Source organism: Vanacampus margaritifer, chromosome 6 (assembly GCF_051991255.1).
Source record: "Vanacampus margaritifer isolate UIUO_Vmar chromosome 6, RoL_Vmar_1.0, whole genome shotgun sequence".
Lineage (NCBI taxonomy): Eukaryota > Metazoa > Chordata > Actinopteri > Syngnathiformes > Syngnathidae > Vanacampus > Vanacampus margaritifer.
In genome coordinates, this window is record NC_135437.1 from 3,701,026 (window position 1) to 3,726,798 (window position 25,773).

The following is a 25,773-nucleotide window of genomic DNA, read 5'->3' on the forward strand; positions in this document are numbered from 1 at the left end:
CTTAAAATAAGCACAATGATCTTGCCTGACAATTTCATTTTAAGTAAAAAATAATTTGTCAAATCAAAATATGTAAATTTAAGTTGACAATTTCATTTTAAGTAAAAATAACTTGTCAAATCAAAATATGTAAATTTAGGTTAAATTTAAGAAATTATATCTTACTTAAGATTTTAGTTTTTGCAGTGTGCTTCAATTCAACAGGTATAGACAAGCTTGTTTACATGCCAGTTCAGTAGAAGCACCTGCGGCTAAAGCCAATCTGTGGCAGGGTTTTTACTTTCTGGACCAGGATTGCCCTACTCTGCCGAACCGTAATGTAGCTTTGAATCTCAGCAGAGCTATCCTCCCACAATTCATAACAGATACCATGACAAGATGGTGAGGAAACAGCAAGACTTGAAAGAGGAGGGGAAATGGCAAAAATTCCACCGTAAACTACACTTCAAACAGGACTGCCGTGGCCACCGGGAACATAGTTTTAAGTTTATCCATCCATTATCTTAACCGCTTATCCTCATGAGGGTTGTATACTATACAATAAACCAGAGGTGGGCAATTTACAAAATTTTGCTGATCTGTCATTCATCAGCACCCTGGGCACCCTTCCATCATCAGTCTATTTTTTCAAGCCAAAACAAACTGCAATCATCAGTCCATCATGTTATTTTAACCACGCTTCCATCATCACTTGGTCACCACTATTTTAGGACCAACAAACAGGTGCCATTCTGTGTCATCATTTACTGTCCGTCAGCAAAACTTGCTGTCGGTACTTGACCCAGTTAGTGATTATTACGATGGATGAAAACCCACTTCCGTCAGTGCTTAGTTTGTCTTTAAGCTTCCGTCAGACGTCAGTACTAACGGAATGTCCACCTCTGCTATAAACTATATATTAATGAGGAACAGGAGGCACCTGCTGCAGCCAGGTGGTGAAAGCAGCAGAGTGGGTGATTGGCTTTCCGCACACCCACTCTGAGACCCCGACACTGGCAGACTACTGTGCATCACCAGTGGAATCATTAAAATGTATCTGTTCCCTCCCCCCAAACACACACACACCTTTTATCCCACATTTCTTTCCTGGTCAAGATGCACCGGAGCCTATTCCAACAGATCAGGCAGTCACTAACAAATCACACTGTCATTCACATCATTGAATGGCAAATCAAGCCAAATCAGGAGAGTGAACCAAATTTATTTTTATCAGCTGTCTCTATCTTTAAAAGCAATCAAGTCATTTATTTCAAACATTTGTAATTGTACACAACCACATTATGCATTGAAATTAATGGCTAATTGATCGACAGAATGTGATACATGGATACAAGCTTTCGATTCAGATTAGCTCATATACTAATTTTCAGAATTAGTTGCTCCCACATTATTTTCTCCAGACTTCTCATCACATTATTAATCAGATAGTGTGTTGTAAATTGGGACAGTCATACACTCTGCTGCGGTCAAGAGTCGTGTTGAAGCAATTGTCACGGTACATCCCACTCTCGGCCATGTAGTTGGTGAATTTTTGTGATTTAGGGTAGTAAGTACACGGTGTCGTTTCAGGGGTGGGAGGATACAGGCCGTAGTCACTGGAGGTGGTCCTGTACAGGGGGTTCTGAGGTTTGGACCATGGCGATAGAGTTGCACCTTTATAAGATGAAGTGGTGGTGTAGGTGAAAACTGGATTTCCATGGTTGATACATGTTTGTGTGTTTTCTGACTGCTCTTCCTCTGGGGCTGACATCACTGAAGTCCCTGCTGGTAAAACAAAACAAAATTTGAAAAAAAAGAAGAAGAAAAGAAAAACACGTACGTTGTTGAAATTGTAATAACTACACAAAATGATTAAAAAAAATTTTTTTTGGTGTAGTTCTGCTAATACCTATGCTGTTGGTGCAAATGTGTATGTGTCAATATGGAATACACAGTTCTGCTAATACTAGCGCTGTTGGTACAATGTATGGAATACAAACACGTACTTGGCTTTAATTTGCTTATTTACTTTACTCACCAAACTAAAATCAAAACTATATAACAGAGGCTACTTGTCTTTTTTGCTAGATTATGGTTTAACGATAACGTTTCTTCAAGTGCTTCACATTAAGTCTTTGTCATATAAGCGGGGGAAACCAACAATTCAATATTTTTAAACGGAGTTACGTAATTAATAAACGTTAATAATAATTACTAAATATTTCTCCAAACTTTATCTCAAATTCGCACATTTGAGGAGTACTAATTAAGAAAAACATTATTGGGAAATTACACGGTTTAGTTGCTCCCAAAATCAAAAAACAAATGCGGAACTTTAAAAACGTACCATCCAAGAGCGAATCCTCCAAACCCGAGTCGTCTTTCTTTGGTTGTTCGGAGTCCCGTCTAGTTTCCATAGCGACCATTAAACACCGTCGATGCCTTGCGGGAGAGACAAGTAGAAGGCTTAAATATGTTTAGGATAATACGGTCGCATTAACCCAATTTTTTTCCAAGTTGTTTGTAATTATTAAGACGTTTCAAAGTGTGTTTTAATGAACGTTTGTATTAAAATATGAACGCGTCATTTTACGTCTTCCCCATGCGTCGGAGTAGGCTATGACGTTTAATTAACGCGCCATTCTCAAAAAAACGGATTACAACCCATTTACGGATACATTTCAAAGTATAATTGTTCGGCACGTGCAGCACATTAAAATACAGTACATATCTGTCGTAGGTGCGGATCCGTGACGAGTAAAGTTGGTCTTGTTTTTGAGTATGGACAGTGAAATCCAACGAGACGGTAGAGTTTTAGATCTCACTGATGACGCCTGGAGGGAAGACAGACTGCCCTATGAAGATGTCACAATCCCGCTGGTAAATCAGCGCTTGCATTTTGACAACCATGCATTATGCATTGTCTGTTAAGCTAAATGTCAAATTTCTATAGACAAATTTTTGATGAGTGGTTTGAAAATGGATGGATGCAAGTATGAGCTGTGTTTTAGAGAGTTACGACACAATCCACTGTTGTGTTATCAATCAATTTGTGTTACAATAAAAGTATTTGGAACAATGCTAATTATAATAGAGGAAGTTAGACTTAAAAGTCAAAGTACAGTTTTAAAGTTGCAATTTTAAGTTTTGTCCTTTGAGTGTATGTTTATCTACCGCTGAATTACAGTCCAACAACAGTATACAAACAGTCACTGAACTGACACACAGGTAAACCACCTTTTGCCAGTTTTAAAATCTTGGATCATACATATGTTTTGAGGATTGTGAAAAGAGCGGCTGCCTGGAGGGAGCCCATGCAATCACAAACAGTAATTTGATTTGAGTAATCTCATCATGTTGTCTTTGCTGTCTTTCAGACTGAACTCCCTGAGGCTGAGCAGGACAATGGTGGATCCACAGAGTCCGTGAAGGAACAAGAGATGAAGTGGACAGACCTTTCCCTGCAGAGCCTTCATGAAAACACTCCGAACACTGGAAGTTGAATTGACATTGGCATGGGACTGTAGAACACCAGCATGTTCACAGTTTTGCTTTGTTGGGATGTTTTGACTGCACTTATAGTTTGCAACTTCTGGTTTTGTGAATATTATCCCATGATTACCTGTTCTAGGTTTCTCGTGTTCCTACTTAGGAATATACAGTAGTCCGTTATTAAAAAGTGTTTGTCAGCTCTTAAGTTGTCACTTTCTACTTGAATTGACACGTTCCAATCTGCACTTTATCTTTTTACATTTTTTCAGACCAGCTCCATGGTTTAAGAGGATAAGCGGAACAAATGCCATCCATTTGTTTCCATATGTAGTGTCTTTAAAATGATTCAAACCTTACACTCACTGTGATGGTGCCTTCATTTGACACTGAAAGCAGACTTAAGTTTGTTCAAACACTGATATTGCAATATATCACTTGCTTTTCCTGTGCAGGGTGATGTGTAGATTCAAAATATGAACTGATGTTTCATGAGTAGTTATCCATGCAATGTTCCAACTACCAAACGTTTTTCTAGAATACTACCGTGTGACTGTTCGTATTCTATACTATTCTGATCACTGTGTCAATGGTCCCCTCCCTTGGAGGACTGAAGGGTATCTGTAGGAGCCTCCGATACGATCCCAGAGGGTAAAGTATTGTCCATAGTTGTAGTTGAAGAAAAGGTGATGATCCACATGGTGTGCGGCACCATTTATAATATTTATCAAGGGGCCATGAATGCGGTAGTCGCCGTCATGTATGGAGATAGTCCAGATATTGACGAAGATGAAGAGGGACAGGTAGACAACCTGAAATAACCCACAAGAATACTGAATACATTAACAGATCATTCACTGAATGCAGTAAAATAAATGTGGATTATCATCATAGACCCACCTTGTGGAGCGGGAAGATAAAAGGGTAGACGTGGTAGGGTAAGCTCTGCAGGAAGCCGTCTAGTGGGTGGAAGGCGTGGCTTGCAAATGGTGTGGGGATCTTGAATAAATGATGCTGCTTATGTAAGTACTGAGGGAAGTAGAAAAGAAGTACATCTCGGAGGTAAATCAAGTGCTCAGTGGTTCATTCAATTTATTAATCCAGATAGTAAAGGAACATTTTGTGATGTCAAATTCTGAAAGAAGATGGGAGCATACCATTTCGGTTCTAGACTAGGAAAACATTTCCTTCATGACTCATATGACAAAGACATTCCTCAAGTCAAAATAAGTATTTTGTTAGTAGGCTACTGTTAGGGTCAAAGAAAATCTTGGACACATTTTTTTTACATTTTGTTTTGCCGTGGTGGGTATTAATCTATCTTCACTTGCAGTTGATATAAAAAGTACACACCCTTGTTCAAATTCTTGGTTTTGGTTATATAAAGAAATCAGGGCAAGAAAAATCATGAAAATATTTTAGAACATTTTCACTGTTATAACCTGTACAACTTGTGGTATGGTCTGATTAAACCAATGTTGATTTTTTTTAACCAGAATTCCAAAAGGTGTTTGGTGCAAACATAACACTGCATATCACCAAAAGATCACCATACCTACGCTGAAGCATGGTGGTCTTTTGGAATGCATTCTTCAGCTAGAACTAGGGCTTAAGACGAGGTGGAAGTAATATGAACAGTTCACAACATATTTGCACAAAACCCTACCGCATAGGCTTTTGCCCCCCCAAAAAAGCCAGAAGAAATGTCAGGAAAAGCTTATTAGAACATCTGAAATTTATTGGGGGTAAGTCAGAGGCACTTAGTGGTGGCAGGTGTGCTGACTCACATTTAACACAAGCTTAAATGTCATTGATCATTTTTTAACACATCCTAGTTACAACACGGTGTACACACTTGTTCAACCATATTATGTCAGTTATCTTTACTTTGCCTCTTAAAAAGATTTGTTTTTAATTGAATTGGCCAGTGCTGGTAATATGTCTCATTAATTGTGGAAAAACTTGAAATTATTAATTTTGGTCTCAATTTTTACATCACAGAAACCTGGCATTTGCACATGGGTGTATACACTTTTTAGATCCACTGTAAATGGCAGAAAATAAGCAAAGTAATTATTCTATCCACATTTCTAACCAAATTTTGCACCAAACAAAATGTAATGGGTTCATCCTCAGAACTTGCATGTGTCTACTCTCCACGAGGTTTAACTGAAGCCAGTTGTGCAGTTTCTGCTTCATTCTGCTAACCAACAAACTGCAATCAACACAATACATTTGCCTTAATGATACACTAAAGCTTTACCAAAGTTCACTCACTTTGTAACTTCATGTAACCAAAGAAAAAGTCAACAAACCTAATGTCATCATTCGTTACAACTTGTTTCCCTACTTACTCAAATGAGTTCACAGTGTTTTTGTCCTAAATGTATCATATTAGAGTTATACTGTAGGCTACTCTACAACAACGGCAGGTTTATTATTTACTTTTGATTTTATATTTTTTTAAATTATACAACATATTTATGTTCAAGGCAACATTTTGTTTTTATGTTTGAAGGTAAAAATAAATAAATAACTATGCCTCAGAATTAAATGTTAAAATTAAGGAGACAAAATAAAATGATTTTCATTTATAATGAGTTGTGTAATGTTCTACTTTTGGATAAATCCTCAACATGCACGAGTGAGGGGTTACTCATGGCATGATGAAAGAGTTTGGATACATGATATAAAAAAAAAGATTGGGAAATGTTGGCATTCGATGATGCTTGTGGATATTCTCATTCAATCCAGGTAATTTCATTATCACAGCATTGAATTAATCACAACTGGACTACTCTGTTTGTAGAAGAGACATTACATTAGATTACAACCATCAAGATTAAAACTATGACACTCACACCATGCCAATTGTTATTCAAATGTTAGAATATGGCAAAATATTTGAAACTCATTTACAAGTTATTAGTTAGTCCGGTTTCTATCAATCACTCATGTTACTCTTGACTCCTAAAAAAATCATGACAGCATTAAAGTCCTCTTAACTCGCCTTATAGATTCTCCTGTGATGCATGGAACGGTGTATCCAGTAGATGCACATATCCGTGAAGAACAAGAATCCAGCAATGCTCAGGAACACCCCAGACCAGCCTAACATAAACAAAGCACTTGGGTCTAACAAAGTTTGTATTACTGTACTGAGGTTTAGAAATACTGGAATAAATGTGCCTCTTCTTTAGTGAAATGGCCCTCACCCTGAGAAGATTGGCTGATGTCATCAAAAAGTTTGCTGTGCCCCCTGATCTCCAAGAAGAAAATTAGCACGGTGGGGAGACTCATCCAGAAGAGAGATGTAGTTGCGAGTTGGATCTCTTGACTTACCTGGTTCTATTAAAGGATAAAAGATAAAATAGCAAAAGGTGTGTTCACTTGTTTTTTTCTAGGATTTTCAATTGCACAGACCATCCGAAACATGTGTACACTGTCACAAGATAAGAAAATCTAACAATACAAATTACGCTTTTTTAATTTATTTTTTACAAATTATAATTTATTGTGGTTGTCTAGTAGTGCACTTCATTATACTGAAATTTATTTGCAAAATTTTGATAGATGTAGCCAAGTGAGAAAACCAAATAAAAAATAACTTTACCAATTATATAGATTTTTTTTTTTAATAATCTTGGGAAGGAATTCTGAGTTTCGTCAGCATGCAGCAATGAGTTTTGATGTAGGTCCATCTTTACACTTTTGCAGAAAGCACACATTGATACATAATATAAGATTAGATCTATTCAACAGCCCACCTCAATGAACTGTGGATGTTTCATGAGCCTGTGGTCAAAGACGTAGTAGAAATTTAGTGCGCCAAAGACCATGTAAACCGTTTGCGCTCCTAGGTTGGTCAGCAGGCTCAGGCTGATGAGTTGGCGCAGAGTTCCATCCTCAGGCCATGATGCTGGGTAAACATATGGAGTGAAGACAAAATGGTCTGCAACTTTTAGCACGTGATCCATGCCACTGTCTGTGGAGAAATAATAATATTGTTATTATCTACCATGACAAAGCTAATTAGATCATGTAAGGATGATGTATGACACTGAGAGAGGTATTCACAATTTCACATGAACATACCGTATGTATGTTTATTTTTGTGGTTGAGGTGGTCAAGCACAAGTAACAAGGCCTATATTCTTTAGTGTGCAAACTCCACATATAAGGACAGAACCGAGATTTGAACCCAGAGCCTTTCAATTGTGAGACCGACATTTGAACCACTAATACACAATTCTGTGTTAAATGAGTCAAAATATTAAGAACAGTTAAATCAATCAAAACTGAACAATGTTGTACATACATTTTAGGGCAGAACATTTGATGCAATGGAAATCATATTGTGATGTCGTCATCACAGGTTTGCCAAGTTGCAGCTAGATTCCTAAATCCACATCAACACATTCAAAAATGATACTTTTCCATCAATGTGATGCTGAACTAACCTGCTTTGGGAGTGTGGCAGGTCTGAAAAGCTTCCTCAAAGTAGACAAGTCCTTCTCCACTTTTAGTACAAGTTTACCAGCTGCAATTTCTAATAAAATGACACGACTGTAGGTATAAAGCAAACTGAGCCGCTCACTGCTGACATTAAATCTTATTTCATCGTCTGAATATCTATTTCTTCCACACACTACATTTCTAGCAGGACAAGCTGACCCTCTTGTTCCTTTTTTCCCTGCAGACATGTGGCACAAGTATGTTGGAAGCATTCATAGGCTCTGGAGCTGAAAGAAGATCCCAGCATGCTCAGCAAATACATTGAACTCAGACACATCTTTTATTACGTCTGCCATGATTGGCTGTATCGTCATACTGTACATAATAGTCTAAATAAGTGTTTTGTCCCAAATCAAGTTACTCCCATTTCTTAACATTAGACTGTTTGAAATAGCCTACATATGATGGTCTATATGTTGCCATATTGGAGCTGCAGGATCCTGTTTCGTCAGAACCTTTTGGCCTTTCACGTAGACACACATTACACCAGTGTGGTGTTTGTTTCTGGAAAGAACAAAAACATCAATCAATTTCAAAATGTCAAAGCAATCTGTCAGACCTTTGCTACACATGCTAACTAAACATAATCACAATTCCTTGCATGCATGAAAAAGTCAGCAATAACACATTTTTTCTTGTCAGTGTCAGGAAACTCTTGACTCTGGTGGGGCCACTTGCTTATCACTGTTTTGTATTATATTGCTACTTTGACACAAAAAAAGAGGACAGAATTGTCTTTTTGAATGACAACGTAAAGCCCCCAAAATAAACAAAAACAAATAAATTAAATAAATAAAAAGTAACTATTTACAAAATAGAATTTCACAATGTCATATATAGTATATCGTATTATTCTTAGTTGATGTAGGAAATCGTAAAATTTATATTAATTTACATTTGTGCCAAATGTATGCATCGTCATGATAAGTTGCCTGCATCTCTTTAAATGACTGTATGTCTCCCTCTAGAGGCGCCACGTCACTATACAGTACAGACATAGCTTTGTGCATGAATGCATGCAGTTCTGTACAGGGGTGCGCAATGCTGGTCGGAAAAGTGGAGTATCGAGGAGATAATAATTTGTTTCGAAAGTGAAACTTACATGTTACATTAGTTCACCACACACGAAGTGAAATATTTATTTCTTTATGTGTTTCGATTTTGATGTTTATGGATGGAAGAAAGACAAAAAAAAATAAATAGTGCTTCACAAAATTACAATATTTCACGTGACCAACAATAAATGGATCTCGAACATAGAAATGCTCGCCTTCTGAAAAGTGTATTCAAGCCGTATGCCCTCTGTACTTCGTTGGGCCTCATTTACATAAATTACAACATCAAGACGATCAGCCTTTATATAAATCAGATGGAGAGTGATCATTTAAAGGCTGACAAAAACCTCTGCAGTTATTTTGCATTAACTAGCAACAAGATTGGGTCACGGGGAGCCTACAATGTCGAGCTTTGTCACAATATTCTAATTTTGAGAAACACTGGATTTTTTTCTGTGCATCTTTCTGCCGTAATCATCAAAATTAACAAAAAGGCTTGAAACATTTCACGCTGTGTGTTGTGGTTCCTCAATATTAAAATTTTTTGACCAGATGAAGTAACAAAAAAGTTCAACTTAAATAAAAATACTATAATTGTGACTTTTTATTTTTTTCAATAATTAAATAATTAATTCTTATTTTAAAGTTTTATCTACATTTACTTAGAATTTAATAATCTATGATTTAATAAAAATAAATAAGTAATTGATTTATAGCCCAGCGATCGACTGACAACATTACATAATGGACTAATCAATTATTTAATGAGCAACAGGATTAAAATATGAATACACACATTTACTGTAAATTATTCAACTAACCAGTTAGGAATACAACAAATATTACAGAAATCATCTTGCAATGTGCGAGCCATGAATTGCCAACCCATGGATGATTTAGCATGATTTAACATTATTGTACTGTATTGGCAAAGAACGGAAGGTAACTTTGTGGCGAGTGCAAAACGGAAGGAATGTTCATGTCACACAGGGCAAAAGACTTAGTTGAAAGACATTCTCTTTTGTTTTTCGTCCAAAATCAAATAATTTCAAAGATTCAACCTTCAAATGCAAGAAAAGCAAACAAGTTGATTCATGAAAGAGAAGTATTTTGGAGTGGATAATGCTGTTGTGTTTTCAAGTTGCTTCGGGTAAACAATCAGTCACGCTCCCCTTGATAAACGCCCACTTCTGTCGTTCCCAAGCGACATGTGAATGAGTGTGTTATTTTCCCACTGCACACGGTCCATGAAGGCAGCAGCTCTTACTCCAGTTTGTTGTTGACTGTTTTGCTCACGAGCGCCTTGAGGCAGATGTGTGCAAATGGGCGGGGCCGAGACCAGTGCCGCGTTCATGTGCCGTGTGCAACTCGGCGGTACAATGTTTCGAATCTTCATTTAAAATACCCCAGATTGGAAAACGTCCATTCTTTTTTACACTATAAATATTTATGTCGGCATTATAATTATAACTAACAATTATATGCATACAAATTTTGATATTTGTATGATAATACAAGATTGAATAAACTGACAATTCTAATAGTAATTCCTCACTAATTAATAAGGGAGTTCACATAGGAATTACGTTAAATGTGAATTTACCACCCTACCCACGTTAATTCTAACGTTTTCCTGTCCAAATAAGCAGTAACTAATCTTTGAATGACCCCAGGAGGAAATGTGAATGCGTAATAAAAGCAATTCGTACACACACCGTGTGGTCGCCTGAGTTAAATCTATGACCGCACGTTGTAAAAAAAAAAAAAAAAAAAAAAAAAAAAGTCGTGTGCACAAACTCTTTGTAATCGTTTGTAACAAACGCATTTTGCACACGGCCCCGTTCCTCACTGGACACTACAAAATAGCAGCTTCTTGCGCTCCACTCACAACGACACAAGCAAGATCAGACGAGCACTTGCTAATCTCTTTGAAGAAGCTTAAATCAACAAACCAGCATATAGCATGGACCCTTGCGATTGCTCCAAGAGTGAGTATGATCTAGTAACGTCAATTCTGTGCGGAATATGATTTTAGGTTGCGATGATTCATTCTAATCTTGTCTGACCTTGTTTTTTGTCTGTGCAGCTGGAACCTGTAAATGCGCTGGATCCTGTGCTTGTACCAACTGCTCCTGCACCACTTGCAAGAAGAGTGAGTCAAATCTCATTAGTTAACTTGATTACACCGAGGGAATGATTTACTAGTTTGGATGTATTTCGTTCGAAATTTATTTAAATAACTAATTGGTTTCACACGTGATTCAAATGACTGTCTGCAGCACAAAAGTTGAGTAGCCTGTATTTCATGATGAAGAAAATTCATTCCCCAATGTTTTTATGTATTTTTGTCATTGTAATGCAGGCTGCTGCGCTTGCTGCCCCTCTGGATGCAGCAAATGTGCATCAGGCTGCGTGTGCAAAGGGAAGACATGTGACACAAGCTGCTGTCAGTGAGGCGCTGACCTCATCCATCCCTTGCTCGAGAGATGGAACCTTCATTTTGATTCACTTGATTGCACATGCCATGTCTATTTAGTAATGAGTTTTGTATTGGTTGTTCTGTGCTGAAATAAATTAAAATCTTTAATGTGACTTCAGTTGGTTTAATTTCTTTTTGTGGTCGTAGCCAGGTTATTTTTGCCCAAGTTTAACCGTAGGTCTATAAATTACATTTGCCAATTTTCTGCTAAACATGTTTGAGCATGAAAGTAATTCCACAAAGGGCTTGGAATTAAAGTAGTTCAGTAGGCAATTTGTTTTGGAAAGGGTCAGGCTCACTAACTTTGAGTTCCTATTAAGTTGAAACCTTCATCAAAATGAGTATAGTTAATTTGGCAGCACAACATTCCTCTGGTGCAATTTATCTATTTTCACCGTTGATCCGAAAGGCTTCAAAAAAAAAAAAGATTGTCCCCATTTTGCAGTGCTGATATCCTGGAAGGGAACTAATTAGAATGGTTCACCTTTATTCTGGAAAGCCTTTTAGATGTTTCTGTCTCAACACACCTGATCCTAAAGATCAGGATCATTATCAGGCTTCTGGAGAGTAAGCTGATTATAGGAAGCAGGTGTGATAAGAGTATGGGAAAAAAGCATCTAAAACCTGCAGGTCTCTGGCCCTGGAGGACTAGCATTGGGCAAGCCTGGTTCCCACCTTTGTGCTAAAAATAACATATCCCACAATCGCATGTGGACGACCATTTTGTTAGGAAACGGCTCCCAGTGGGACATATGTTGTTCTTGAATCAATCAAAACGTTACATGATGAAATTACATTTCTACATATAAGCAGGCATTTCACAATTTTCCCACTAACTATTGTCATTCTCTTGGTGACCGGAAGTGCTGGCATGTGATCACATTTAATGTCCTTGATTGTGACATAACTTACTTTAGCGCATGAATACATTAAACTACAAGTACAAGTAGAGTAAGCTATTGAAAGCAGGATATTAAATTTTGAATCACTACTGCAACTGCGCTAAAAAATGAAACCGCAGGTGTAAGGTGTAAATCTAATAATTAGAAGATGTTTCACTCAAAAATGGTCAAATAAAAAGGCTATTGTAAAGATATTTTTGGGCAAATTGTTACAAACAGCTTTAAAGAAAGAGATCCTGGATCTGACAGTTAACTGTATTTGGATTGAAAGCACATGACAAGTGACAACATTCACTTTATGCTGGTGAATGTTGTCTTTTTTTGGGGGGGGCAGAGTAGCCTAATGAGATTCGAGGCGAGAATATTTTACCTGTGATCAGATCTGATCGGTTGTGCAGCCAGCCAAAGTCGTCTTCGTTATTTGCTTTTATTCTGGGCTTCTAATCCCCTATTTGTAATAATTCTCTGGAGTTGAAAAAACCTTTTCCGAGTTTGCCCACCACTGGTCTAGAGGCAAGATCATCCACAAAACTGGATTTATGATTATTTAATATTGTATATAATCGGGATATCATTACCATCGGCCATTAATCACCTAATCCGACGAGTGCTTTTGCATTTTTGGCGAGTTCTTTATGACGCCACGCCATGTAAAAATACATGGGTTATCCAGATAATTGTTCTTAATGTTAGCTGGGTAACTTGACGTCCTAGAGCAGTGGTGTCCAAACTCGGTCCTCAGGGGCCGGCGTCCTGCAGGTTTTGGATGTTTCCCTTCTCCAACACCTGAAGCTCATGTATAGGCCTTAGCCTGATAACAATCCTGTTAGTTGGAAACAGGTGCGTTGGGGCAGGGAGTAGTTTGGTCACCACTGTCCTAGAGGTTAGTTTACGTTGGGTTTCATACTGGGAGCTCTGTGATGTTTCATCGATTTACACAAAGTGAACAAAGCATTGTAACAGGAACTTTGAAAGTATTTGTTTTCATCTTTCACGTAGCATTTTGTATTACCTCATGAGTAAACAACCGTTCCGTTACAGACAGAAGAAAGAAGACGTAATCAGTTTACAGGTACATTTATTAAAATTAGAACTTATTTTTTGGGATTACAATTTCCACACTAAGAGAAAGAGAAACGCCGTTGTTGTTTACATCTGACTTATCTTGAGACCTGTATGGCTTAGCCTCGATAGTTGTGAAGGCTGCTTGTTTTGGCCTGTCCGGGACATTTCTTGGTGGAGACTCAACGTTTACTATGGAGGTAAATATGATGCAAAACTAACTTGTAAAAAATGTTTGTACCTGTAGAAAAAAGTCTAAATTTGTATCTGTAAAAGTCGTGATTTGTAACTGTAAAAAAAAATTGTACCTGTAAAAGTCATGATTTGTACCTGTACAAAAAAGTGTAAATTTGTATCTATAAAAGTTGTGATTTGTACCTGTAGAAATGACAACTTGTAGTCAAAGAAGTCGCCACTAGGAGTCACAAGTGTTTTTTCTGCTGCTGTCCAGTCACGTGAGTTTTGCACCAAATATCTCGATACAAATGGTGCAAAACTGATTTGTACTTGTAGAGCAGCGTGATTTGTACTCGTAGAAGAAGAGGGCGGGCTCTGGAGGATTTGGGCGGGCTAAAGCTCAACCTCATTGGTTGAGCGAACGACAGTGGGTTGAACTCAAATGACGCCACGTTTTTATCATTAATATGCACAATCCGAAATTCCAAACAAACAGAGTAGCCACACCAGTTTACGCGTCATTTTGGAAGAAGAGGACGTCCCAGGCGTGAAAATTTCAACATGGTTCAATATACAAACACTGTGTGGAACATCTTAAACGTTGGTTGATATGCAGAGCACTCAAAGTGGGCAGAAAGAAAGAAGTTTTAGTATGAAGGTAAGATTTATTGTACAATCAAAGCTCGTAATCCGGTGCTAGCTAGCTCATCTCATGTTAATTGTCACGAAAACTGAACACATTAAAGTCACGATTTTTATTTCAAGATTTGAAGCCTACCAGTGTAAACATACGATCAATAGCTTGTACCTGTAAAAAATATATATACATATATATATTTTTTAAAAAAACCTCAAACTGCTGCTTAGTGCTTAGATGTGAAAATTACTATAGAGCTACAGAACCCTATTGAATGTTTTACAAGATAACCTAAACCTATAACCAAAAGTGGACAGTACTCAGCTACTTGTATTTGACTAATATTATATTCAAGTATCTGTACTCTTACTATCATAATAATATGAAAACAAAACGTTTTTACTGCGAGTGAATCTTTAAGCCGCTACAGGTATTTTAACCTCAACCCTTTATCCTCTGTATTTAATCATTTTATTTTAAATATTACAATTTCTTGATCAATGTCAGTATTTTTGCAATGTATGCTTTGCAAAGAGTTTAAAAAAAGGCTCTTACACTCTTAAACATAAAAAACAATAAAAAATAATGGAAATGTTTATGAACAATGTCTGTGCCTATCAGTATTACCACTATTTCTGATATTAAGATGTGACAAAATCTTAATTTTTTTCTGGCTAACAAGATTAACCGATTACGTATAATGTCAGTAGCTGTGTTTTGAGAATGACCCAGCTAGGAAGCTATGATTATTTTTTATTGTATTGATATGCTGACCCAAACATTCTGTTTGCACAGATGCCAGCATGCAGTCAATCAAAGCTACTTCTTGATCCATCTCTAGACGGTGGCACATGGTGTGACATCAAACCTGCTTCAAAGTGGCTGTGAAGTCCAACAAATGAGAATCCTTGATACACTGGTTACTGTTCTGAGAGAATTTCACTGCAACCACCTTTGGGAAAGTGAAGAAATTATGCTTCTTAAATGTCTTTCAATTTTGAGTTTGAAATGTTAAAGGAGTACAATTTAATCCATATTGAGAGTTATTTGAAATCGTCAGATCAAATAACAACATGTATCATTCAATAAACAAGATTGTGCATCATTTGAAATGTTTTATTTGATGTCCAGAAGAGCTGTTTCTGCATCCATCCAAGACGAGAACAATATTCTTCTCACAAACAGAACAAAAGTTATTGATGGAGCTGTATGAGGAATTCAAGATTCACCAAAAAAGGCAATAATGCTGCTATCAATAAGACGAGGGATATATCATTGGCAAAAAAAAAAGCACAGACTAAATGTATAAGTTATAATTGTTTCATGTTAAATGTGTATTTCACATTAATAGTGTTATTAATTATTGATTTAATGCAAAGCACTTCGAATTGACCTACATATTCATTATTCACTGTTACATCTCAACAGTAGCCAAAAGCGATCATGGCAACAAGTCGGCAAGTAGCCTATAACAATATATATAAAAAATAAGACTAAATAGGTGTTGAGCTGTAAATATATGTTGCCCATTATTGTAGCCATCAGAAAAAAAGACTAAGGCCACTGCCACAGGTGGGGGAGGGGACCACCGCCTGCTACATTTACATCAGCAGAAGATTTGCAAAATAAAACTTTTTTCCTTAATACGGCTTGATGGAATACCCCCCAGCTGTCATCTCGTGTCTCTTGGCTGCTTGCTGATGGAGTGGGTCATCCTTTTCACTGATGCATCAGCAGTGTCTGCAGCAGTTGTCTCCGCCTTTTGAGCAAGATTGTGAAACTTATGAGTTTCTCATTTAATTAAAAATAAACTAACATTTGACCTAGTTACTTTTGTTAAAATAGCTAGGTGACAGTGACATTGCTCACATCTTAGCGATACAGATAGACTAGCATTTCAAAAGCAGAATAGCCAATATTTTAATAAAAGTAATGTTACATTGGAAAATTTAACTCAAGTAGAAATTAAAAGTGCAGAAAAAATACTTGCACAAATATTTGAGTACTGTGATGAGTAAAGTAAGAGTGTAAGAGCCTTTTTTTTAAACTGTTTGCAAAGCATACATTGCAAAAATACTGACATTGATCAAGAAATTGTAATATTTAAAATGATTAAATACAGAGGATAAAGGGTTGAGGTTAAAATACCTGTAGCGGCTTAACGATTCACTCACAATAAAAACGTTTTGTTTTCATTTTATTATGATAGTAAGAGTACAGATACTTGAATATAATGTTAGTCAAATACAAGTAGCTGAGTACTGTCCACTTTTGGTTATAGGTTTAGGTTATCTTGTAAAACATTCAATACGGTTCTGTAGCTCTATAGTAATTTTCACATCTAAGCACTAAGCAGCAGTTTATGATTTTTTATTTTTATTTTTAAAGATTTTTTTATTTTTATTTTTTTACAGGTACAAGCTATTAATCGTATGTTTACACTGGTAGGCTTCAAATCTTGAAAGAAAAATTGTGACTTCAATGTGTTCAGTTTTCGTGACAATTAACAACATGAGATGAGCTAGCTAGCACTGGATTACGAGCTATGATCGTACAATAAATCTTACCTTCATACTAAAACTTCTTTCTTTCTGCCCACTTGGAGTGCTCTGCATGTCAACCAACGTTTAAGCTGTTCCACACGGTGTTTGTATATTGAACCATGTTGAAATTTTCACGCCTGGGATGTCCTCTTCTTCCAAAATGTCACGTAAACTGGTGTGGCTACTCTGTTTGTTTGGAATTTCGGATTTGTGCATATTAATGATAAAAACGTGCCGTCATTTGAGTTCAACCCACTGTCGTTCGCTCAACCAATGAGGTTGAGCTTTAGCCCGCCCAAATCCTCCAGAGCCCGCCCTCTTCTTCTACAGTACAAATCACGGTGCTCTACAAGTACAAATCAGTTTTGCACCATTTGTAGCGAGATATGTGGTGCAAAACTCACGTGACTGGACAGCAGCAAAAAACTACTTGTGACTCCCAGTGGCGACTACAAGTTGTCATTTCTACAGGTACAAATCACAACTTTTACAGATACAAATTGACACTTTTTTGTACAGGTACTTTTTTTTTGTACAGGTATAAATCATGTATTTTACAGGTACACAGTTTTTTTTACACATACAATTTTTATTTTTTTACACACAATTATTATTATTTTTTTTTTACAGGTACACATTTTTTTTACAGATACAAAATTTTTTTTTACAGGTACACTTTTTTTTCAGGTACAAATCACGACTTTTACAGATACAAATTTAGACTTTTTTCTACAGGTACATTTTTTTTTACAAGTTAGTTTTGCACCATATTTACCTCCATATACAAACAGCAACAGAAATCCGTAGGACCATACCTTTAATATTATGAATATATCCTTCCACTAGTGGGATACTCTAAACCCCTTTGCCTAGATCTGGAGGATATTACACTTGTATTGCCCTAAAAACACACACTGACATGCTCTGGTAAGTTCTTTTACATTTTAAGTGTACAGTAAAAAAAAACAAAAAAAAACTTTTAAGTGTGCTGAGGGACGATGTCGGACCCGGAAGCGTCAATTGAGAGGGGCGGGGCTTTTACGAAAGGTCAAATTCTCATAATGAACCTGTTTTCCCTCTTTTTGTTACATTTGTGTTTGCATTTTTCTCTAAGGTAAAATGTGGCTCAGTAAGAATTTGAAAACTACAGCCATCAGATTTTCTGGTGTTTGCTGACTTTGATGAGAAGAATGGGAAAAAAATGTCCTGATTATGGGTAAGTGTGCAAAGTACATAAAACGTTATTAAAACGTAGAAAATGTGCACCTGAAACATACTACTACTACTACTACTACTACTACTACTACTAACAATAATAATAACAGTTTGGAAGGCAGTTGGCTAACTTAGGAACATTTGGACTTTGCTAACTTTCGTTCCCTGTAGGTAATATTACAATGCCGCACACCGGAAGTGATTTTTTAAGCTTCTTGTGTGTTTATATGTAAGTCCGTGACGTTTACTTGTTATTTAACGCCATGGCGGTTAAGCAATAGCGCACTACCAACATAAAATATTGTATTTAAACAGTAAATCAAGATGCCGAAGGTCGTGTCTAGAAGTGTTGTGTGCTCGGACACGCGAGACCGAGAGGAATACGACGACGGAGAGAAGCCCCTCCATGTCTACTACTGCCTGTGCGGCCAAATGGTGCTGGTCCTGGACTGCCAGCTGGAAAAGCTCCCTATGAGGCCCCGAGACCGAGCCCGGGTGATCGACGTCGTCAAGCACGCGCACAAGTTCTGCAACGTGGAGCAGGACGAAAACGCGTACATCAAGAGAGCCGATGGCATCGAGAGGCAATACCGCAAAAAGTGCGGCAAGTGCGGCCTGCTGCTCTTCTACCAGCACCAGGAGAAAAACTCCCAAGCCACCTTCGTCGTGGAAGGAGCTGTGGTCAAATTTGGGCAGGGGATCGGTAACACCAGTGTCTACAGTCAAAAGCAGCCCGAGGCTCCAAAGAAGGTCCGCGTGATGATGACAAAGCGAACCAAAGACATGGGCAAGTTCAGCTCCGTCACCGTGTCCACCATCGACGAAGAGGAGGAGGAGATCGAGGCCAGGGAGGTGGCCGACTCCTACGCCCAGAACGCCAAAGTGATCGAGAAGCAGTTGGAGAGGAAGGGCATGAGCAAGAGGAGGCTGCAAGAGTTGGCTGAGCTGGAGGCCAAGAGGGCCAAAATGAAGGGCACCCTCATTGACAATCAGTTCAAGTAGAGGAGACCTGATGAAACATTGTGAACATACAAAAAAAAAGGGCTTTGGTGGACGTTTTGCTTAAAATGTTATTTTTGTATGGCTGGACACTGTGTGTGTGCAGTAGTGAATATATTCTCTCTGTGCATACTGTTTCTAAGATGTCTAGATGTTATTTTGTACTTTGACCAAATAAACTGCATTGTCCTTTCAAACACCACTTTTTTGGGGGTGAATTTTTTTTCAAAATGAAACCTCGGCACAGATGTTTTTGCAGCAATGAGTGCTTAAACCACAAATTGCAACTACATGTCAACACGTGGCATGAGAAAGCACACTCAGTTACCAGTATTTGGTGTTTTTCAACAAATTCTTGACTGTAATTATGACTTCACAATTGTGTTAGTGTAGGTTGGTGATAGATGATCATCATAACCCGAGGACACCAGTTGTATGTAAATGTTAATCACTTAACCTAATACAGTTAAAAAAAAAAAGTGTGTGTTCCTCAAACTGCCCACAATAAAAGGCCACTCTTAAGGGTGCCGTTTTGTTTTATAGGGGCGGTGGCGGAAGATTGGGTTGGGGGTTCTGGTGTACCTATTGTAGTGAACAATAGCCTACCTGTTTGTATTCAGAATGTCTTTACATCTAGAGAAGAAAACTATCATTTAAGGCTTTATTTATGTTTGAAATATGTTAAGTGAGGACCAATATAAAATAGGCGTGTTTCAGTTTTAGGTGTAAAGTTGAGGAATAGACTTGATGTGTTGAAACTGTGTACTTAAGAAAAAAAAGTAGGATAATTAATGCTTATACTGCAATTGATAGCATGTAAAACATTTAGGAATTATAATGTGAGTGTAGTGTTATATTAGGCCTCTTAATGATTAGATAGGTGACTTATTTATTACTATGCTTATGTATTTATTTCGCTCTGCTTTCGTAATTCTAGGCGATTCAGGTGACTGGAGTGATTAGGCAATAATAAGCCTGGTGCTTCAGCCTCTTCGTTTTTCGATTATTAATTTGCTTCTATGTTATGTATGGAGCCGAAATAAACCATTCATTCATTCAATATAAATAAAAAATGTTTTTGGGTGAGTAATTTTTTAACTAATTTGCAAATTCTAAATGGTGGTGGAAGTACCAAAAGTAAAAGCTTAGGAGTTTGTTTGTCTTGTTTTGTTTGAATGTCAAATAAAAAAATAAAATAAAAAAAACCTACAAGGGTAAATGAACTCTTGGCTATATTTATAGTGACTAAAAAAATACCTCAAAAGAAAAACACATCTGGAAAAACTTTGATGAGTAGCCTACTTCGAGAGCGTATGCGACCTTTTACTTTAGTTACTACAGTTATCCGCAAGGAGGCGTTACCTGAACCACTTTATCCTTACAAGGGTCGCAGGCGCTCACTTTGATGTTATTATGGGAAAAAAAACATTTCGCAGTTAATATCCATCCATTTTCTTAACCGCTTATCCCTACAAGCGTCGCTGGAGCCTATCCCAGCTGGCTTCGGGCAGTAGGTGGCAGGGTACACCCTGTACGGGTTGCCAGCCAAATCGCAGCGCACACAGAGACGAACAACCACCCACACTTACAATCACACCTATGGACATTTTTGAATGTTCAATTAACCTGTCGTGCATGTCTTTGGAATGTGGGAGGAAACCGGAGTACATGGAGAAAACCCACGCAAGCACGGGGAGAACATGCAAACTCCACCCAGCCAGGCCGAAGCCCGGACTCGATCTCCCGTTCTCTGCACTGGGAGGCGGACGTGCTCCAGTCACCCACCGTGCCGCTGCAGTTAACATTGAAAAGCAAAAACAACCACTACACATTGTTTCAAATATATCTGGCATTTCTTCCTTACGGTATGGGCAGTTTTCCATGTCCATGTCAGATATTCTAAAAATACTGTACACACTGCACAGAGCAGCCAGTTCTAGTTCCGTCTGGTGACAAACTAAGCTAGATAGATGACACTCCCGGTCTAATAAAAAATGTTGCTGGGAATGTTCTTAAAGTAATATGCTATTTTCTCTTCAGATTCTTAAATAATATAAAATAATGGTGTGTGTTTTTTGCGATAATTGTTTCCCAAACTCCAGTTGAAACTCAACTGTTGGCCAGTCTCTTGGAGTACTGATTTAGACCAGTTGGTAGAGTGTCGAGCTCAAATACTGTCCATTGAGGAAGGCGAGCAAGTGTGATATCCGGTACGTCTGCTGCCTCCTCCAATCAGCTTTGTCCGTTGAAGTGCCGGGGCAAATAACATACACTGCGAGTGTGCATGGTATTTACGAGCGATTTTTTCCCCAACAGTACGTTCTAAAGAGTCCAGACTCCAATTCGTCTCAAACAGGTAAAGAAATGGCAATCTTCATGTAACTACGTGCAAAAAAAAACGTCCAACAAGTATATGGAACTTGAGCCATTATTAGTCCATGTGAGTTAGCATTAGCCTGCAAGCTAACAGTGATATGCCTTTGAAAGGCTAACCCGCTTGAAGTAACCCACCCATCAAAACGAGTCAATGTGGCACCGGATTTGATGTTTTGGTCAGGCATAAATAGCTGGTCTTGATACCATTTTTTAGCATTGTGTTAACTAGTGCCAATTTAATTTGATAGCAATGTGCGCGAGATTTGACAGCGTGTTGACAGGTTTCCCCAGTTTCAAAGGAGCTACCGGTGCACGTTGTTGACTTTTTATTACAGCACTGCGGCTTGCAAAGGTTTAGTTCTCATGAAGGCTAATGTAAAGTTTAATTTGACATCTGAGCCAAGTTTGTGATGTCCTGTTGCAACACAATCCTTAAGACCCTGCTACAGTAGCTGTGTAGATATAATGCAATCAATCCTTCATTGTAGTTGGTTACTCTTAATTAAAGCTTAATACAGTACTGCATTTATTACATTTTCTATTATGTTATTGCAATGTTAATTTGTTACCTTGCTGTTAATTACATGAAGTGTAGTTCCAGTTTTTTTTTTAAACAATGAACTTTATAACAGTATACATAACACGTAGGGAAACAATAGAAAACAGACATTGTATACAATATAATCAACACTAACACGAAACACGCCAGAATGTTAAAAGGATACAGAATAAAGGTTAATCAATTTGACAGCTTTTGGATACATGCAAGCAGATAGAGTGCAGTTCCAGGACTCGCGATCACGTGATGTTGTGTGGCAGGCCATTTTGAAAATGGGGCCAGCGCTTGTACATATCGTCACCACAATTTGCTCTGTTTTGCCTATTTTTGTCATCAAAATTCATTCTGCATGGTTTATGATTATCATGATACAGGGATAAAACTCAAAATCAGCGTGCATTGGCTTGGAAATATACCCATACAAAGACTAAAGGGAAGTGAGCCCTGATTTTATGTTTTAATTTTTTTTAACAAAACATGTAAATATTGATTTTCTAGTGTTTGCACTGATATTATGTTTATTTTTATTTAATTCAATATTTTGTTGTGTCGTCCTAATTTTTGTGCAATAAAATGTATTCTTGCAAAATTATATTATGTAGTTGTATCCGCCACTGCAAATAATAGGGGATTCTTGTAAACTTAGCCCCAAAAAAAATCAGAACAAATATCCAGCAACAATAAAAAGATAAGATTAAAAAAATAAATGCAACCAGTAAGTCCAATATCAAACTCAAGGAAGTTTCAACTTACTGTTCATCATATATAGATAGGGCTGCTCGATTCTGAAGAAAATATTCATCACGATTATTTTGGCAATAATTGAAATCACGGTTAAGACGATCATTTATTTTTCTGGTACAAAACAAGAAAATATTTAAACATAAAAATTATTAAGACAAATAAAATAATTTGGAACACTGTAATTATGCAAGTTACTTTTGGATGAAACAAAATGTATATAATTAGTTATTTTAAAATTGAAAAAAGGTGCAAATGTATAAATTTGAACAACTCAAAATTAGCATCACTAAATCTTTTTTTTTTTACGATTATTGCTGATTTTGTAATTGTGGAGTGTAACAATTGAAATGATAATTGAATTTCGATTAATTGTAATAGTCATACACAATACTTGTGTTACTCAAAATGGCACACAGTCGCATAATCTTATCGCAATTTGACAAAGTACAACACAGTGTTTCATCTTTTAAACTCTGAACACATCAAATTGCCAAGGACGAAACAGAACAGAAAACCGAACATCTATTTTTCATGAGGCCAATCACACAGAATAAAATGTTGGATGCAAACTTTAAGTATGTAGTATGCCATGGTACTTACTGTCTGTTTCTTTTGTTCCTCGATTGATCGCTTTCAGCAATTTCTTTCTCTTTTTATTTTCACGAGGAACAATGAAGAACTGCAGATATGGCTTTGAATTATTCCTAGCGATACAACCTGCAACACAGCAAGTTTAAGACATTCTGGATGGAAATAAATCACAAATATAAAAAGTTCAACGTGTTTGTAATAGGGCTGGACGGTTATGGGAAAAATAATAATCAGGACTATTTTGATTGAGATTGATATCACGATTGATAAAACTATTATTCATTGTTTTTAAAACTCAATATTTTTTTCTACTAAAACTCAACTACTCAAAACTATGATCATAGCCTTACGCCCATTCATCCCTTCACGTTGAATGCTTTTTTCTTGAACACTATTCTTTTTGTCAAGTATAACATAACCTTATAAATATATGAAATTCAAGCCTTGTGTGCGTTTCCACAGGATTTGTGTGTGTGAATATTCATTATTTGAAGGACTAACACTGCCGTGTCTAAGTCTATGCTAACTTCCTGTTAGCATTTGAATGGGATCCACCATTTACTTTATCATTAGTACTAAGCTGTGTTAAAGACACATGAGATGTTAAGATGTTTTAAAAATAAAGCATGTTTTGTATTTAAATATACACTGTATGTAACGCTCCTTATCATGTGTTTAGTTTTAAATTTAACGGCAACTGGAGTGTCATTAAAAAGCTTGAAAGATGGTTAGGGATGGCAGAATTACATTGAATCGCTCCAGGATTGCTAAAAGCAACATGGTGCATTCAGGGTACTTTCATGAGCTGACACTGGGCGAGTGGCCGGGTCACCTTGACTGTCACTGGTCACATTCACATGCCAACTGCATGGCACAATGCAGTCTCCATTCCCACCTATGTACAATTAGTTAATCACATTCAAAAAAAAAATTATGATTGTCTGTCAATGAATTGCCCCACCTCCTCCATATAATCCGTTGGAATAGGCTGCAACATCGTGACCCTAATGAGGATAATTATGGATATTCTAAAATAAAACAACTTAGTTTTGTTATTTTCTATTTAATGTCGTGTATTGTCTTTGTGCATTCTTTCAGAGGCATGGATATCGAGGGCTTTGGGGATCTGCTGCAGCAGGCTGAGCAGCTGGCTGCAGAGACGGAGGCCGTGTCAGAGCTGCCGCATGTTGAGAGGAACCTTCAGGAGATCCAACAGGCAGGGGAGAGACTTCGATCACGCACGCTCACCCGAACATCGCAGGATGCTGCCGATGTAAAGGCGTAAGGAATTTTCCTGCATATAAACTTTTTAAACGTAGTTAAATGACCTTTTGAGATTGTCTGATATGTTCATGAGCTTTCTGGCATGTTTTTCTGCATAACTTGTACACTTCAGATAATTTTACTCTATAATAGGATACGTTTTAGGTTAATTTTAACTTGGCTGACTGGCACCGCACCCACAGACTTCACTGCGATGTCTAACAAAGTTGTTGAATCCCACTGTCAGATTAATTCATGGACAATTTCTTTGTCCAAAATTCAGGTCTATCCTCCTCGGTTCCAGAGGTTTTGACGTCTTCCACATTTCTCAGCGACTGGAGACTTTAAGTGCGGCTACTACCTTTGAACCCCTGGAGCCAGTTAAAGACACTGACATACAAGTAAGATTCAATTAAGAGAGCTGTGTGCCCACTTTGCTCTAGTGCTAGAGCTGGGTACACATGATTCTTAACCTCTTAAGCAGTTTTTAATGTGAGTCACCACATATATTGAATGGAAATTGTGCGTGTGTGTGTGTGTGTGTGTGTGGGGGGGGGGGGTGTATAACACTGTCAGAAAAAAAGCTGCTAAATTTGCATCTTTAAAGGGTCCAGTTGCTTGTCACTGGGGGCAGTACGCTGGGCAGTACTCGGCTATGAAGATAAAAATCCATCCATTTTACAACTTTACATAGTTTTTAAATGGCCAGTTTTAAAGCATCTGTACTGACAAATTAGGTAGCTAGAAAGTACTTCAACATTTAATTAAGATTAAGTGAAATTTTAAAACTGAACGAAAAAGATGGTGAACAGACAAATGTATTACAGCATTTTGGAGTCAACAGTGGAACAAATGTAGAACAACAGATAACTTAACGAACTACTGAAAATGTACCCCTCCGGAATACTGAATATGTCTGATCCTATATAACATCATTGTACTGGCAAATGTGTATGACCAAAATATGACGCTTTTGACTGTTGCATTGGTCTGTTTGCTTGCTGCATGGCTCCTTAGTAAGGCCAACTGCAATGTTTATTTAAACTCAACATGGTACATGTTTCTTAATAATATAATAATATATAATATTCAATATTATGTTTAAAAGTGAAATCGATTGTGTTGAATGGAAAAAAATGCTGTTCTTATTTAGCCAAATATTTCTGAAGTGGACATTTTAGAGCTGTA

General features: G+C 37.3%; 6 protein-coding genes and 2 long non-coding RNA genes across 11 annotated transcripts in view; 5 read left to right on the top strand and 3 right to left on the bottom strand.

Moving 5' to 3' along the window:
• Nucleotides 1–1,420: 1,420 nt before the first annotated feature.
• pierce1 (piercer of microtubule wall 1) lies at nt 1,421–2,396 on the bottom strand. The gene is made up of 2 exons (XM_077567217.1): nt 2,327–2,396; nt 1,421–1,764 (listed from the first exon to the last, which is right to left on the bottom strand). The coding sequence occupies exons 1-2, from the start codon at nt 2,394–2,396 to the stop codon at nt 1,421–1,423; spliced, it is 414 nt and encodes a 137-aa protein (XP_077423343.1).
• A 364-nt stretch (nt 2,397–2,760) lies between these two features.
• anapc13 (anaphase promoting complex subunit 13) lies at nt 2,761–3,676 on the top strand. Its single transcript, XM_077569073.1, has 2 exons — nt 2,761–2,859; nt 3,357–3,676. Exons 1-2 carry the CDS (start codon nt 2,761–2,763, stop codon nt 3,480–3,482), a joined length of 225 nt encoding a protein of 74 aa, XP_077425199.1. The 3' UTR covers nt 3,483–3,676.
• On the bottom strand, nt 2,789–11,201 carry LOC144054035 (lathosterol oxidase-like). Of its 3 annotated transcripts, XM_077569069.1 has the most exons (8): nt 11,105–11,201; nt 7,929–8,487; nt 7,787–7,867; nt 7,236–7,453; nt 6,684–6,816; nt 6,479–6,579; nt 4,369–4,497; nt 2,789–4,280 (listed from the first exon to the last, which is right to left on the bottom strand). In XM_077569069.1, the coding sequence occupies exons 3-8, from the start codon at nt 7,836–7,838 to the stop codon at nt 4,047–4,049; spliced, it is 867 nt and encodes a 288-aa protein (XP_077425195.1). In that variant the 5' UTR covers nt 7,839–7,867; nt 7,929–8,487; nt 11,105–11,201; the 3' UTR covers nt 2,789–4,046. The 3 variants fall into 3 exon arrangements, with proteins under 3 accessions (XP_077425195.1, XP_077425198.1, XP_077425197.1); XM_077569072.1 differs by lacking the exon at nt 7,787–7,867 and having other exon boundaries at nt 7,236–7,387; XM_077569071.1 differs by lacking the exons at nt 7,787–7,867; nt 11,105–11,201 and having other exon boundaries at nt 7,929–7,936.
• On the top strand, nt 10,861–11,630 carry mt2 (metallothionein 2). Its single transcript, XM_077569074.1, has 3 exons — nt 10,861–11,026; nt 11,125–11,190; nt 11,401–11,630. The coding sequence occupies exons 1-3, from the start codon at nt 11,002–11,004 to the stop codon at nt 11,490–11,492; spliced, it is 183 nt and encodes a 60-aa protein (XP_077425200.1). The 5' UTR covers nt 10,861–11,001; the 3' UTR covers nt 11,493–11,630.
• A 2,395-nt stretch (nt 11,631–14,025) lies between these two features.
• Nucleotides 14,026–15,400, top strand: LOC144053812 (uncharacterized). Its single transcript, XR_013294515.1, has 2 exons — nt 14,026–14,316; nt 15,091–15,400. It is a non-coding gene; the product is annotated as an uncharacterized LOC144053812 (long non-coding RNA).
• On the bottom strand, nt 15,398–17,022 carry LOC144053813 (uncharacterized). Its single transcript, XR_013294516.1, has 2 exons — nt 16,863–17,022; nt 15,398–16,054 (listed from the first exon to the last, which is right to left on the bottom strand). It is a non-coding gene; the product is annotated as an uncharacterized LOC144053813 (long non-coding RNA).
• Nucleotides 17,023–17,875: 853 nt separating this feature from the next.
• Nucleotides 17,876–19,254, top strand: steep1 (STING1 ER exit protein 1). The gene is made up of 2 exons (XM_077569618.1): nt 17,876–18,054; nt 18,369–19,254. The coding sequence occupies exon 2, from the start codon at nt 18,378–18,380 to the stop codon at nt 19,053–19,055; it is 678 nt and encodes a 225-aa protein (XP_077425744.1). The 5' UTR covers nt 17,876–18,054; nt 18,369–18,377; the 3' UTR covers nt 19,056–19,254.
• A 2,007-nt stretch (nt 19,255–21,261) lies between these two features.
• The window catches only part of nup93 (nucleoporin 93), a 60,579-nt gene continuing 56,067 nt past the window's right edge, over nt 21,262–25,773 (top strand). For both annotated transcript variants that reach the window (XM_077568876.1, XM_077568877.1), the window contains exons 1-3: nt 21,262–21,408; nt 24,421–24,603; nt 24,869–24,986. In XM_077568876.1, the coding sequence (XP_077425002.1) occupies nt 24,425–24,603; nt 24,869–24,986 (297 nt within the window). In that variant the 5' untranslated portion in view covers nt 21,262–21,408; nt 24,421–24,424. The remainder of the gene's footprint in view (nt 21,409–24,420; nt 24,604–24,868; nt 24,987–25,773) is intronic.

Bases quoted from the DNA above. Each gene is read 5' to 3' on its own strand.
- pierce1 (XM_077567217.1), bottom strand. From the start codon at position 2,396: ATGGAAACTAGACGGGACTCCGAACAACCAAAGAAAGACGACTCGGGT. The intron at 1,765-2,326 runs GTACGTTTTTAA...TTGTTTTACCAG, and splicing joins GGAGGATTCGCTCTTGGATG to CAGGGACTTCAGTGATGTCA.
- anapc13 (XM_077569073.1), top strand. From the start codon at position 2,761: ATGGACAGTGAAATCCAACGAGACGGTAGAGTTTTAGATCTCACTGAT. The intron at 2,860-3,356 runs GTAAATCAGCGC...GCTGTCTTTCAG, and splicing joins AAGATGTCACAATCCCGCTG to ACTGAACTCCCTGAGGCTGA.
- LOC144054035 (XM_077569069.1), bottom strand. From the start codon at position 7,838: ATGACGACATCACAATATGATTTCCATTGCATCAAATGTTCTGCCCTA. The intron at 6,817-7,235 runs GTGGGCTGTTGA...ATCCTTTAATAG, and splicing joins AACATCCACAGTTCATTGAG to AACCAGGTAAGTCAAGAGAT. The intron at 4,281-4,368 runs GTGGGTCTATGA...GGGTTATTTCAG, and splicing joins TTATCTTCCCGCTCCACAAG to GTTGTCTACCTGTCCCTCTT.
- mt2 (XM_077569074.1), top strand. From the start codon at position 11,002: ATGGACCCTTGCGATTGCTCCAAGA. The intron at 11,027-11,124 runs GTGAGTATGATC...TTGTCTGTGCAG, and splicing joins CCCTTGCGATTGCTCCAAGA to CTGGAACCTGTAAATGCGCT. The intron at 11,191-11,400 runs GTGAGTCAAATC...ATTGTAATGCAG, and splicing joins CTGCACCACTTGCAAGAAGA to GCTGCTGCGCTTGCTGCCCC.
- steep1 (XM_077569618.1), top strand. From the start codon at position 18,378: ATGCCGAAGGTCGTGTCTAGAAGTGTTGTGTGCTCGGACACGCGAGAC.